This window comes from Equus caballus, chromosome 15, assembly GCF_041296265.1.
Source record: "Equus caballus isolate H_3958 breed thoroughbred chromosome 15, TB-T2T, whole genome shotgun sequence".
Taxonomy (NCBI): domain Eukaryota; kingdom Metazoa; phylum Chordata; class Mammalia; order Perissodactyla; family Equidae; genus Equus; species Equus caballus.
Genome location: NC_091698.1, coordinates 98,142,441 through 98,157,590, shown reverse-complemented (window position 1 = coordinate 98,157,590; position 15,150 = coordinate 98,142,441). Strand labels below are relative to the sequence as shown.

Below are 15,150 nucleotides of genomic sequence, written 5' to 3'. Positions count from 1 at the left end.
AATAATTCTCTTTACTTACAGTTCTAAAAGATGCTGACATTTTCAAATAAAGATTTCTTTTATTTTCCTGCTACTCTGTGCCTCTCAGTCACTCTTTTTAACTTGAAACATTCCAGGTAGATTCTATGACCTCTAAGCCTCATTTCATATTAGCATATTACTTTGCAAAGGATGAAAATTACACATTTTAGGGAGCTGGTAAAGGACACGACTCTGTAACCAAACTTTCTCAGTTTACACCCTGGCTCTTACACTTCTAATTATTTGACTCGGGGCAAGTTAATTAACCTCTCTAAGGCTCAGTTTCCTTATCTCTAGAATGGAGATAACACTACCTACCCTCTTGGGGATGTTATGAAGATTCTGAGTTGTTTGCATAGCACTTCCATGCTGCCTGGCATACAGCAAGCACCTGATGTGCCACTATTTAAGGAAAACTTTTAATGACCTAAGAAAATGTTCACAACTTTTTTTTAAAAAAAGCAAAACAGTATAGAAAACTGAGAAAATATACAAAATATCCCGATTAGTAGAATTATGGTTAATCTTTACTTACTTCTTTACATTTTCCTGTATTTTCTAAATGATTTGCAATACACTTTTGTTTTATTAATCAGAAAAGGCTTTTAAAAGCCTTTTTCAATCTCAAAGCGAAAAGCAGGCAATGTTTATGTCTAATCAAATGATTTCACATTAAATGTAAGTTATTACAGTCAATAAAGGATTACAGTGATCATTATATCAGAAAATCTGTTCAAATCCAATTAGGTTCCTCTGCTCCTTCAACCCTAATGCTCAATATCTAATTATCGTTTATTACAAAGTTATATTAGGTAAAAATTAAACCTATGAATTTTCAGTTTTTAATGAATTGTTTTCAAAAGTGTGGAAAAATGAAATTCTTCTTCACATAGTAGTAACAATAGCTAGCATTTCTAAGCATTTTTCATGTATCACTGCACTTGGTTTTCACAACAACGTAATATTATAATTGTCCCTTTACAGAAAGCAAGGCACAAAAAGGTTAAGTAACTAGACCACGTCACATGATTAGTAACTCACTGGTAAGCCATAGTCTTGATCAAAGGAGGCAATGACACGAAGTGGAAAAACCAAAGTCTGTAGACCCAGATTTGAGTACCATCCGTAATATTTAAGTTTGGCGTACTCGACTCAAGTAAAACATGAAAGTCATATGCATCTTATGTCCGTGTTGTAAAAAGGAGTTTGAAAAAATGGTAGTTATTATTATGCTGAATTGGTTCATTTTCAAGAGTTCAGAGAATAACCTATTCATTTTAAAAAACAATCACCTTAATGTGGGCAGAGAGAATAGAAAGAGGCGCCAGTGAACTTACTGAGGTGATGAAAACACAGATTCTATATCTTGTTTTGGGTGGTGGTTACAAACGTGTATTACAAATGTGAAAAACGTTTTCATTTTACTGCATCTAAGCTACACCTCAAAAGAAATTCAACTCTGTCTTCTAGACCACAGACAGGGAAACTTCCTCTCTTCTAATTAAATTTTTCTAAATAAAGCACTCATTTCACCTTTTATCATCCTGAATTAGTTCCTTAAACTAAACTGATATTAGCAAAAAAAACTCCAATTTTAATTACATTCAATAATTAAAAGGTTATCTTTTTGCTAAGTTATTCGTAAGTGTTATGCTTCAAAATGAGTAAAAATTTCTGTTTAAAAGTTTTATGAATCTTCCACAAGAATACTTTATTGATTTCTTTTGGAATTTTAAATCCTTCATAATTATAAACAGCTAGTTTGAAAAATAAGAAATTATCCTAAGGCAATTCTAAGATACAGGCTAGTTTGTGGAAAAACTAACTGTGCTATCTTACTCTACATTCATTAGTACTGCATGGCTTTGACCAATTCTAGCTAGTATCTTCATCATGACAGAGCTCAAAATATTCAGTCAACTTATATTCTAGTTAGGTAAGCCATTATTTTTAAATCCTTATCCTGCATAAACTGGCAAGAGTTTTTAACACAGCTGGTGAAATGTCAAACCAAATATTACAAAAAGAGCCTATCTCCGAAATCTGAGTAGATATATCCAGAACTTCATACTCTGCATGCCTGTCACTACTGATACCATTAAAATATTACTTTCTCTCTAATCTAAAAATCTGGTTGAATAATTCTGTGTTTGGGCCTTACTGTCTTAGAAATGATTGTTGCCATAAAGAAAAAAGATATATATGTGTGTGTGTATATATATATATATACACACACACATATGTAAAGCTTCCCTAATAGTATTTTTCCTCCAGTTCCCTGTATTCGGCAATAAAATATAAACAAATATTTTTCAAAATCAAAGAGTTGAATATAGAATCAATTCTTAGTAAAATGCTGCTGGAAAATCTTATAAAAATGCGTACCTTTCATGGCTTCCGATTTAGCTTCTTCAATGGATTCATAAATCTTATTTTTATCTGCCAGCCGTGCTTTTGTAGCCTTATGTTCAGCTTCTTCTTGTTCTAAGGTCTGCTGTATAACTTTTAGTTGGTATGTCATATCTATTTCCATGTTATTCTTTTCCTATTAAAGATTTAAAATGGCAGCTATCAACACAGCAGACTGGCTCACAATTTCAAAAACTTTACAAAGTTGTTTTCTATAGGCTTACTAAGAATGTTCAATACTATGCCTCTCCTCTTTATTCAACCACCTTGTAAAAATAATCTATGCACTCTACTTGTTCACTTCCCACTGTATCCATCTCCCACATCTCTACTGTTTTGAGATCTGTACTGAGATTGTTTGATCTCAATACAGTGATCAATGATGTTCTCAGTATCAAATTCAACACTTTCAGTCTTTATCTCATTTGAACTCACTGTTGCCCTTGAAACTATTTCCTTGACATATTTTACACTGAATTCACTTGGCTCTCCCCATTCTGCTCCCCTCTTTTCTGTTGCTTGTTAAGTTTTCCTCCAGCTGCCCCTTAAACGTTAGCGTTCTCTGGAGGTAGTGTTTTTTAGCCACAACGCTTCTCCTCTTCTATATCATTATTTCTCAAACTTTTAAAACATATCTAATGTTTCCCCTTGCTATATCTAAAAAAAAAAAAATTTCAGGGTCCTCTACCATTCACCCTTATTTTCCACGTAATAGACTTGTTTTAAGTTGAGAATCTTTAATAATCTATATATCCTCAAAAGATTTTCTAATTCTTTGTTTTCTATAGTTTGTATCATAAATACAGATATTTCTTTTCTTTTTCAAATAAAATCTTTAATACAGAAAATGATTTTTTCAAACAACACAATCCACTGAGTAATCTACTCTGTCCTGAAAACCCACTGCTCTAAATGATCTCTTCCCAGATGGGCTCTTCCATTTGCATGGGTTCAGCTACTTCTATACCAATGACTCTGAAATATTTCTAGCTCCTACTACCATAGCTCACTGCTCTGTGGCAGCCTAATTTGGCTGTCTCATAAGCACCTCAAACTTAGGACTAAAATGGATGTATCACTGTCTCCTCTAAAAGAGCTACTTTTCCTTTATTCTTATTAATTAATGGCACCACTATATACCTTGTCATAAGCTAGGAACCTAGGACTCATTCTTGAGTACTACTCACACACCGCATCTAATCAATCACGAGTATTTCTCAAATTCATCTCTATTTTCCATCCTTTTAACCAGTGCACTAGTCTCCACTACCTGGATTACTGAAAAAGCCTCTGACTAGTCTACCTGCCTCTTGTCTTTTCCTCCTCAAATCTAATCTCCACATGGTACACAGTGACCCATCTTAAATGTACCTCTAATAAAATCATCCAGTTTAAAGCCCTTCGGTGGCTAGTCCATTACTTAGGGAAACTAAGTTTCTTAAAAAAGTATTCAAAATCTTGCATGATGTAGCTAATGCCTAGCTCTGTAGCCTCACTCTAGCCACTGAATTCCTCACACTCTTACATGAGGATCATACTGTGGTCTTCAGGCCAATTTTGGCCTGATGTCTATTTTTGTAAAATTTTATTTGAACATAGCCAAGCCCATTCCTTTATACTGCAGCAGAGCCGAGTTGCAACAGAGACCATATGGCCTGCAAATCTTGAAATATTTTCTATCCTTCCCCTAAAAGGTTAAAATTTGTTAACGCCTACTCTATACTCCAGAAATATTGAACAGTTTGTACTTAAATAAATCGACTATGCCGTCTTTATTTTCCATCCTCTATGTCTTTGCTCATGCTGTTTTCCCCAACTCAGAATGTGCCTCTACCCTGTCAACCAATCCTGCCCTGTCGATTAGGGATTCATCCTGTGCATACAATATGCCCTGTCCACACCTCTATCATTCCATTTACCACACGGCATTAGAATTATCTGTGTGCTTTATTCTTATACTTTAGAAATTACCCATTAGACCATGAGATTGTTGACAAGGACTGAATCCTAGTATTTCTACCATAGATGACACATTAAATAACTTAAACGAATGAATAAATAAGTGAATGAAAATAAAATATTAACTGCACAGAGCCTAGAAATTATCCCTGGCTTACAGTATTTTTAAAGAAAAACTTCTAAACACTAAAAGTCATGATAATTTTATGTCATTTTTAAGACTTGTTATAAGTAAAAATTTGAGTTTTCCTTGGATCCCTAGAGAGAAGCGGCCTCATTATACACTCTCCAGGAGAGTCCTTCCCTTCATAAGCATCTAATATAGTAAGGCTGCTTGTGTTATTATCGTAAGTCTTAAAATATATATCCCTAATCTACACAACCAAGTCTAAACATAAAAGAGTCCATGAGTATGTGGAATATTTCAGTTACCGATTTCCCTTTGTTTAAAGAAAGTTTTCCAATCTGAAACTCTACAGTCATTTTCTTACACAAATATAAAGCTTAACATGTTTTACCTTTTCCAAATCAGTAAATCTCTCCTGTAGTTGTCTCTTCTCCAGCTCTACTTTTGCTAATAAGATTTTGCCATTCTTTAAATCTTCTTCTAGGCCAGATATTCTACCTAAAATTGCAACATTTTAAAAATAAACTCACAAAATATATAAATATTAAATTAAGATTAAAAAATTTGGAAGTCACCTCATACTTTGTTGCTATTATTTATGAGCGGAAGTTTTATAATTGTTGGACAGTGCTTTACAGTTAATTCAACTGGAAACCAATCTACCACCTTGGTTTCATACTTAAAATACTTTATACTATTTGAAAGTAAATCTTTTGTTCATAAAATTTTGTATCAATGTAATTCTAACACCCTAACTTTACATAACAGAGTAGTATATTCAGAAATGTGCTACTTTAGCACATTATCCATCATCTGAAGTTATTTCCAAAATACAAATCATCAAGATGAATTCAAGTGCAATCCCTATTTTAATACCTTGTAAATCATTAATTATCTCTGATCCATGGGTTCGGTCCCTCCTTTCAGATTCTAGAACTGACTGAAGATTGATAAATTCCTTTTCAAGTTTTAACTTGGCAGTCTCCAGCAGGCAATTTTTATCTTGTAGATCTCTATTGTTCGATTCCAGCTGCTGAATCTGCTTTGAACTTTCTGCCTGGGTTTTTCTTAACCGGGCTGCAGTATCAGATTCTGTCCGCAGCAAAGCATTGGTTTCATCCAGCTGTTATTCCATTCAAAATCAAACAAGGAAACAAAGATAGGTGTATATAATGAAAATACTTCAATTTATTACTCCATTACAAACTATTTAAAATAAACAAAAACTTAAAAATATTTTCCTAACGATTTCCTTACAAATTAGAAGCAAAGGCCTTTAGCGTTAAGAGGCAGTCATAAGTAAAATAATATCCTTATTACAAACTGGGATCAACCTACTTGTCTCTGGAGTTGATTCACTTTCTCTGTAGATATTTGAGAGTTCTGATTTCTTTTTTTCAAATCTTCAAGTTGATCTTTTAAACTGTTAACTATGATAAAAAGCATTTCAGAGGCAAGCCTCAACACAACACACACATATACACACACTTAATTTTTTCTTGGTAAGTGCTTAATATGCTACATCACAAACCATCATTTTCCAAATTTCGTTTCTTGTCTGCTTCATGATCAGCTTTCCGCTGATATTCTGCATTTTTGTGCTGAAGAAGTGCTTTTTCTCTTTCTAATTGTCTCAATGCTGATTCCACATTTTTCCTTAAGGTAATCTGAAATAATGCTTGAAGTTATTATCAAAGAAAAGAATATATAAAAACCAAATGAAAGCAAAAATATTTCAGCTATTTCAAGCAGATAAAAAAGACCTAAAAAAAAAAAACCTGTATTTACTATTTTGTTAAAACTGTAAAACTTTTTTCCATATTTTTAAAATAGCACACTCTTCTTTAATAATCAAGACCATAAGTGTTTCTATTTACTAGTGAAACTCAAACTTTCTATAACCTTCCATCACCACTGAACCATCTTTACTTAATACAAACTATGGGTCTAAAATGTTATGAATAGTAATTTAAAAAAAAGAAACGATCACTTTGTTTTTAAACTATGACGTTAATACAAATGCAATTTTTTTACTTGAAATATTCACACGTACTAAATTAATTCAAATTTGCAAAAACCTAAAATGAATCTTCTTATCATGGTTATCCTATAACTTTAGTCTTGTCCACCAATGCTAACAGGCAGGTTTTACTATATATCAAGATATGTGTTAACATGGTCCTAAGAGAACTCTGCAGCTAAGTCAGGCTCCAAACCTTTATGAACAGAAACGTTAACAAAAGCGTAGAACAGCTTTACCTCTTCTTCTAGCTCCTTTGCTGCCTTCTCTAGGCGAATATTAACAGATCTAAAGAATTTCAAAAGAAACAGTAAATAAAATAACTCTCTCCTAATTTATAATAAAAACATTTACCATAAAGTTAAATAATCATATAATTACTCAGTAGCTCTTCCTTTTGTTTTTTTTTTTTTAAAGATTGGCATCTGGGCTAACAACTGTTGCCAATCTTTTTTTTTCTGCTTTATTTCCCAACCATCCCCCACTCCTGTACATAGTTGTATATCTTAGTTGCAGGTCCTTCTAGTTGTGGGATGTGGGACGCCGCCTCAACGTGGCCTGACGAGCGGTGCCGTGTCCGCGCCCAGGATCCGAACCCTGGGCCGCCGCAGCAGAGCGCGCGAACTTAACCACTCAGCCATGGAGCCGGCCCCCTGTAGCTCTTCTTTTATAGAGAAATGTTTAAACTTAAATTTTAGAATATCTGTAATTATCTGTGAAACGTACTTGCACTTCTGCTCTAGTTCCTCTTTGGCTTGCATCTCAGTGCTAAGGTGTTCTTCTAATGTGTCTAGTTTTTTCTGAATCTGTCAGAAAACAAGAAACTGTAATTATAAAGTTTGCTCACATGTGAAAGACAAGAGGCTTAAAGAAAATAACGATAAGCATCTCCTTTCTTTCATCTTAACATAATCTCCTATATAATGGTACAGTATTTGTACCTTCTTAATGTGACTTTTATTGGCAGAGGAGAAAATCCTCCATCTCCTGCTTTCTCTCTATCACAGCACACATGTATGTATGAACACACTATGTAAACATACAAATGAGAAGCTCTAATCTTGGCAGAATTCTTCTATGACACAAAGTTTCTCATTCATTATGAATAAAAAATATCCTCTGCTATCCTCCACAGATCTTCAGCAGATTACTTGTTTGAAAATATTATCACCATTTGCGCCTATAAGATAAAGATTAAAAGGTCTGTATCTGAAACAAATATTCAAAATATTTGACTGAACATGCCGAAAACTATATAACTGTTCTTAAAAATAAGAATGTAAGCTCTTCCTTATATCTTCCCACATCAACACTGAGCACACTACTGTGAAGAGCTGTAATCAATAACTCTCTTGGATTCATGATAGCTAATTAATTACAAGTCACCTCCTTGCCATTCTTTAAATCTTCAAGGCCAGATATATCAGTCTTTAAACAAACTGAAACTACAGAAAATAATAAATAATCCATTTTTGGGGCATTATTACCTCTAGAAAGGATTTATCTTTTTGAGTTCCTTTTGTGCCTTAGGTACAGTGGTAGTTACTTTAAAAATGTTGTCTCATTAATCCTAACAAAAACCCTAAGAAGATGGTAGCGTTATATCTACTCAATAAAGAAAGTGAAATTCACAAAAGGTGAATAACTGGGCTAAGACAGCACAGCTAATAAGTGGCAGTGCCAAAAATCAACCCAAGTCTATTATATTACAAAGCCAATGTTCTTTCCACTATTCTTTCCAGTGATTAGGTTCTCCGTGGTTTCTTAAATATTTCATATATCTTAAGTAAAACTGTATTTTTTCCTAATAAGTATATACAGGCCAATGAACTAGTCAAGTTTAAATGCTTTTAACTGCTACTGCATTAGTATGTGATCACCTGTTAACTTATCGACCTAATAGTTATCACATGCTAGTTATCACATCTGAAGTTCTTGCTGTCAGTTATATATCCTTGGTAAATAAAAACAAGAAAATTACATAATATATATTTTAAACAGCAGATTCATTGGAGCAATAATAAAAGGGATCCTTGGTAGAAAAAAGGTTGGGAACTTCTCTCTTGGGTAGATGTAGTACTCCAAATGCTAGGTGGAATATGGCTATATCAAAACACTGCTAGAGTGATGAGTTTTTCTCAGTTTTTCAACATATTTGACATCAACATACCTCTTGACTCTCCTATTTAAAACAAAATAAAAAACAGAGAAAACATTAAAATGCTTGTTATCCTTTATAAAATTCCTAAAATACAAATCAAAATTATCCAACCAACTTTTTTAGTTTTTATACATGTTGAAGAGAAAAATGTTTAGCATCCTCATTTATGTGTATGTGTACGTGTGTGTGTATGATTTAGCCTTGTATGCAGTTACAAATTATAGAGGTCACAATATACCATTAACAGTTTGATGAAATTATCCTTTATATGAATTCATTCCTAAATATTCAAAATTTGAATCTCCCCACTATTTCTGGACCCTTATAGCTTATTATCTGTACTCTTTTATAGTACTAAGATAATAACATTTTCTAACTGGTATTATAGCTGTTTATAAACCTATTTTATCACTTTTGCTACTAAAACTAAACCTAAAGCCACATTAAAATGCATCTTTTTACTAGCCATTGTATCTTATACAATGAGACTTGTCAAATAAATCAATCATTTCGATGTTATGCTGAACTACTGCAATAAGGAATGTTATCTAATGATTCAAAACATAGTATCAAATGAACTTTTTAAAATACATGGATATTACTAAAATATTTGAACATGTGACTAAAATAGACCAGTAAAAATGTATACATACTTCATTTTTCCTTGATTGTATTGAATCATTTTCTCTACAAGATGGAGAGTCACTTAATAACCTAGAAGGAAAGGCAGGAAATAAATTCTTCTGCAGGTCATTATAATCCATTTTCTTTTCTTTTTTTCATTTTTAAAGATTGGAACCTGAGCTATCATCTGTTGCCAATCTTCTATTTTTTTCCTTCTTCCTCTCCTCAAAGCCCCCCAGTACACAGTCGTATACTCTAGTTGTGAATGACTCTGGTTGTGGTATGAGGGATGCCACCTCGGCATGGCCTGATAAAGCAGTGCCATGTCTGCACCCAGGATCAGAACCAGCACGAACTGAAACACTCAGCCATGGGGCCAGCCCCCTATAATCCATTTTCTAAAATGAAGTTAGTCTCAGAAATAAATTCCAATCACAAAGATTTCTCTTTCTTTTTACCTCAACATATTTTAAATGAAGCAATATCTTTCCCTCTAGACATTTACACCATTCAATAATTTAAAATGCTAAACTTTTCTTCCCTCTCACTCTTATTGGATGTTCTAGTCTTTAACATTGTTGAGATTGGAGTCACTAAATGGAACTATGCTTTCCCCCTCTTCAGCTCGAGTTCCTATAATAATTATTTTATTCATCTTTTCTAGAAATCTTCTAGAAAGAGACATCTCTCCCCTCCTTTTCAAAGATAACATCTCTTCATCTCCAGGTCTTAATATATAAATCATCACTTCTATTTAACTGTCAATTTGTCTCTTAACTGGGTCCTCATTGCCTACAAACATGCTTGGGTTTCTCCTGGCACTGATATCTTCATCTTAGTCAGCGTTACAATAGTTTTTAGAACACTACTGTTAGCAAGGTGACCAACTCATCCTGGCGTGTCTGGGATGCGCCCAGCGTTAGCATGAAAGTCCCAACGCCACATCTTAAGACACTGCTCTGTCTTGGGCAAACCATAATGGTTGGTCTACCCCGATCATTACATACATGGAAGTACCATAAGTTTCTCAAATATATGTTTCTCAAATGTCTTTAACACTTCACTCAACTATTTAACAGTTTACAGTGGCTCCTCACTGCCGATCAAAGTCAAAAATCCCTAGCACAGCACACAACAATCATCTGTTGTAATTCTTGCATTATTCTTCCCCTAATCTCCAATTCCAATCTATTTTCTAATCTTATGAACAATATTCATGTCAGCTGACCAATATTTATTGAATGACTTTGTGCCAGGTTCTGTGCCAGATGGAAGGATAACGGGCTCAAGAAAATGACAGTCTCATCAAGTGCTCCAAATGGTCATAATATAGTTAACACATACCCTATGTTTGAGCTCTACTGGACTACACTACTCTGCTCCCAATGCATACTTACATTCCAAACTTTTGCTTTCACTGTTCACCTCCCCACAACCCTCACCTAATGTCCCCACATCTTAGCCACTCAAAACCTTTCTTATCTTTAGACTTGGCTAAAATGCCTCCTCTTCCCTGAGGTCTTAACTGATCTCTCCTTACCTTCACCCCAAAGAGATGTGACTTCTTTATTTTTCTTCTGAATTATCTCAGATTTTTTTGGCGTCTTTCTTAAGGAAAATACCACATTCTACCCTTCATTATGACTACATAATTCTCTTATATCCCTCATTAGTTGGCAACCTCCTTCAAAAGCAGGTATTGGCTTTACTTAATATCCCCAAAAGAAGACAGAACGTTGCCTTGTATTCATTTTATAAATGAATATAACACTCAGAAATAAAATAATGATATCAAATGAAAAGTACCTCTTTTGACAGTCTTTTTGAAAAAACTCAAAGTTTAAAACAAATTAACACTTTATCTTCCATAATTTAGAGTCTCAAAGTAAGACAATTCTTTATAGCTAGACTCCGAAAGCAATAAAAATATAACAAACAAATCACATACAAATTTTCTCTATAGTAGGTAAATCCTATGAAAGGCAGCTGATTTCCCACAAACGCTTTAGGAATTGGGAAGGTTTCTACATCTCCTTTATCATCTTCAATGTCGTCAAAATTGCTGCTATCTATGTCACTGCTGAGTTCAGGTACTACAGGAGCTGCCGCTATTAAAAGGAAAGAAATGAATTATTTCATTCACAACTAAAAAATATATATAAACCACTCCTACTTTGTCTTATATTATTAACTTCATATTATTAATAATGTATTAACCCACTATATATTAATAATATATAATTAATAATATGTTATGATTTACTATAGAAAAATCTAGTAACATTTTCCACTTCATGATTTCAAAGAATTTAAAAGTATTTTATTATATCAGATCAAATAGAGATAAATCAATTAACAAGGAAAGCAATATGATATTATTCTAGGTATTAAAATAACAAGCAGCAATAACTTGCATATACATTCTTTAGTTTCAGTTTTCTACATTCTTTTAAGCGGAAATATTTCTTACTCTTAAAATGAATTAATGTCAAATATACATAAAGTTAAAATAAATTACTATGCTTACCCTAGTATTCACCAGAGTATGGTCTACATAAATAATTAATTGCTGATTTATTAACTCAAACATATTCAAATTAAAGGATTATATTTCTCCCATTCTGAACATTGAGATCCATAAAACTTAACTTGACAAGTTAAGAAATCTATAATGTTTATTATAAAAGTATTGGGAAATATTGCTAATAAATACGTATTAGTTTGCTAAGATATTGATATTGATATTTAGTTATAAATATTACCATAGAACAGATTTGAAATGAAATCTCTCAATTTAAAAATCGGTTAGCATTAAGTGTATCAAACATGTCTGTTAATTCAAAAGAGGAATCAATTTATGAAATTTAAAATGTGATGGAATGGAAATATTTAAATTTATTAACTTACTCTCTCTTATGTTATCCCAATTCCATTGATCATTCTTAAAGAAAGGATGTTGTTTGATTTCTTCTACCCCATTTCTCCCAAGTCGTACCTCCCTAAACAATGTAGTTAAAGACTGTATTATAAAAAGCAAGATTATGAAAAAACAAAAATATTAACTAATCTTGACAAGGATCAAAGTAAAGATCACAAATGAGTTTAAGATATCTTTATTAAAAGCTTCAGCTTAAATGGTTCTCAAAAATAAGTAGCTCAATTTTACAGCCTATGATGTCTCTAGACAGATTTAAAAGACTAATGTATAATAAATGTCACCGAAAATGAAGTATATTTCCATCTACAGTTTACGTGAAATGAAAGTACACGAGACTTTCAAATAAAAATATTCACCTGCGTGGGCCAAAAACCTCACAACCTTCAAGAGGTAAGACGGATGGAGGTCTAACTTTGGCACAGAAGAGCTATTCAAAGCCTCTCTAACAAAAACGTTATTTTAAAAATCTCTCCCCTTCGTAAAAAGAACTCACATACTGTGTTTGAATCTATCCATATTTACTGATAAATTATATCTCTACATTTATATTAATTATCATTCTGAATACAAGAAAAACGTTACTAATAATTTCATTCTCTGACCCTTTGAGTCTTCAATGAAGATTACATGGAAATTAAAAGCATTTTTTTACATGCCCCTGGAGCTATGTTTAATATAAACAAGAAAACCTGTAAACTTTAGAAGGAAGTGCTCCAAGGCATAATGATGGCATTAACTTTAAAATATCTTCACCTACAATTATTCCTTAGACTGCATCCCTCCCCTCTAATAAACTGCTAAGGCAAGTCTTTCATGAATGGCACTCCATTCATTAACATATGGTATATCCTGTTTTATATTTTACGTTTCCGCACAAATTATGGTCATTCCCATTAACCCATCTAGCCCTAAGTCACACATTATACAGGATTTGTTTTGAGTTTATCAGCATGGATTGTTCGTTAATCATATAATTAACGAACGTTAAAAGTTTTAATCTACAAATGACTGATAAACATATAAAAATGATTAACCTCTCTAATGAGGAAAAATAAAAACTTTTCTTGCTTCAGTTGGAAAAAGAAAAAAATTCTTACTATTCAGTTTGATGAGAATGAGGGAAACAATTACTGTATGAAAATATACCCTGATGTGACTTCTTTGGGGGCCAATTTTGCAAAATCACTCAATTTTAAAATGTGTATACCAGAATTCCACCTCTAAGATTTTATCCTACAAAAAGTATGCAAAGACAAATGTATGAGGATAGTCAATACAGTACTGCTCGTAATGGCAAATGGCTAACAATAAAATTTGCTGAGGAATCCTATTTTAGAGCTAGAAATGCCCTTAGTTATCATCTAATCTGATCTCATCGTCTTAGGTATGAGTAAAATATTTCCCAAAAAAGTAAAAGAATTTCCCTAAGATCATAAAGCTAGTGAGTCAAGTCTGGACTGGAGTGCAAGCACCCTCTTCTATGGGTTGGTCCTTTGATAGGATGACTCCTATCACAAATATAAAATGAGAAATCAGAGAAGAATTGAATAGGGAGGCCAAAGAAGAAACTCCCAATAGCTTTCTAGCATCTCTTTTTCAGGCAGGTGTTCACAACATTGTTCATCTATTTTGTTTGAAGAAATACAGAATTTCTAGGACAGGCTTGTTCGCATTCAAATGCAAATAAAAAAGGGTTGGGAAGGAGGCACTCCCAAGTCAAACACAAGCAGTTGTTAAGATTATAACCTTAGCATTTATCTGAACAAAATGCTCTCCTCCCAAAAGTTGTAAAATTAATCACCTTAGAGGAAAAAAATGTGAATAATACAAAAGTTTTATTTCTTTCAAATGCATTATTTTACACTAAGTTTCATTTTTTTTCTTTTTAGACATGAGGATTAAGGCTAGAGTTAGATTACAACTGGGCTGCACATACAAAATGACGAGGGTAACCCAACACCAGGCTTAGCAGTAGGAAAAGGCTAACCTAGAATTAAACGCGATTTGGATAAAGAAATTGATTTCATGCGTAAATAAGAGTTAGGTATGCTTTCATTTCTACAAATTTAGAGTTAAAGGGCTCTCTACAAAGAAATTCAATCTATATTACCTATCTGTTAAGAAGGCACAGATGAGATTCTTCGCATGTTTAGAAATTTCTGCATCTTCAGGGAAACATAGTGAGTTTTTATGATCCATAATTTTGCTGTATGTTCCTACAAGCGAATCTGCATAAAATGGAGTATCACCTAAAATTCCAAGAAAGAAGACACCAAAAGTAACAGAATGCAAACTAAACACTTTTCATCTAATAAATATGTTGTTTAAATTTGTCACATGCACGGAAAAATGAACGGTCTATGGGCCAGGCGCCTCATTCAAAACAAACAGGCACACACCAACAATATATTTAAATTTTAATGGTACCAATGAACCATCAACCCTTAAGAGCAAAATAAAATCAACGCTAACTCTTGAATTTGCTGCTCTTGTTGTTTTTTATATAATAGGAAAGGAAACAATTTACTGGGTAATTAAAAAAAGTACACTAGGTGGAGTCAGATCAGGCACAGTCCTCTAATGCTTGAGCTGGATCAGCCTTTTGAGATTACTCTCTAGAGCTGTATTCTACAACACAGTAGCCACCAGCCACACGTGGCAATTAAAATTAAATTAATTAAATAAAAGAAAAGTTCAGTTCCCTAGTCATACATTTCAAGTGCTCACTGTGGCCAGTAACTACCATACTGGACAGCACAATTATAAATCACTTTCATCATGACAGACTGACAGTGCAGCTCTAAGAGTTAGACCAGCCCTATTATTTTCTATGTGAGGAAGCTGGGCCCAAATAAATGACGTGTGATTTGCCTAAGATGACACACAGCTAG

At 33.2% G+C, this 15,150-nt stretch overlaps 1 protein-coding gene across 1 annotated transcript in view; it reads right to left on the bottom strand.

The window, feature by feature from the left end:
- Positions 1–15,150, bottom strand: part of ROCK2 (Rho associated coiled-coil containing protein kinase 2) — a 161,783-nt gene that overhangs the window by 29,275 nt on the left and 117,358 nt on the right. Inside the window, exons 7-18 of the mRNA XM_023619529.2 lie at positions 14,370–14,508; positions 12,229–12,320; positions 11,270–11,429; positions 9,351–9,411; positions 8,707–8,718; positions 7,263–7,342; positions 6,776–6,824; positions 6,048–6,183; positions 5,855–5,946; positions 5,393–5,639; positions 4,908–5,014; positions 2,407–2,566 (exon numbers count right to left, since the gene is read on the bottom strand). Of these exons, the coding sequence (XP_023475297.1) occupies positions 2,407–2,566; positions 4,908–5,014; positions 5,393–5,639; positions 5,855–5,946; positions 6,048–6,183; positions 6,776–6,824; positions 7,263–7,342; positions 8,707–8,718; positions 9,351–9,411; positions 11,270–11,429; positions 12,229–12,320; positions 14,370–14,508 (1,335 nt within the window). The remainder of the gene's footprint in view (positions 1–2,406; positions 2,567–4,907; positions 5,015–5,392; positions 5,640–5,854; positions 5,947–6,047; positions 6,184–6,775; positions 6,825–7,262; positions 7,343–8,706; positions 8,719–9,350; positions 9,412–11,269; positions 11,430–12,228; positions 12,321–14,369; positions 14,509–15,150) is intronic.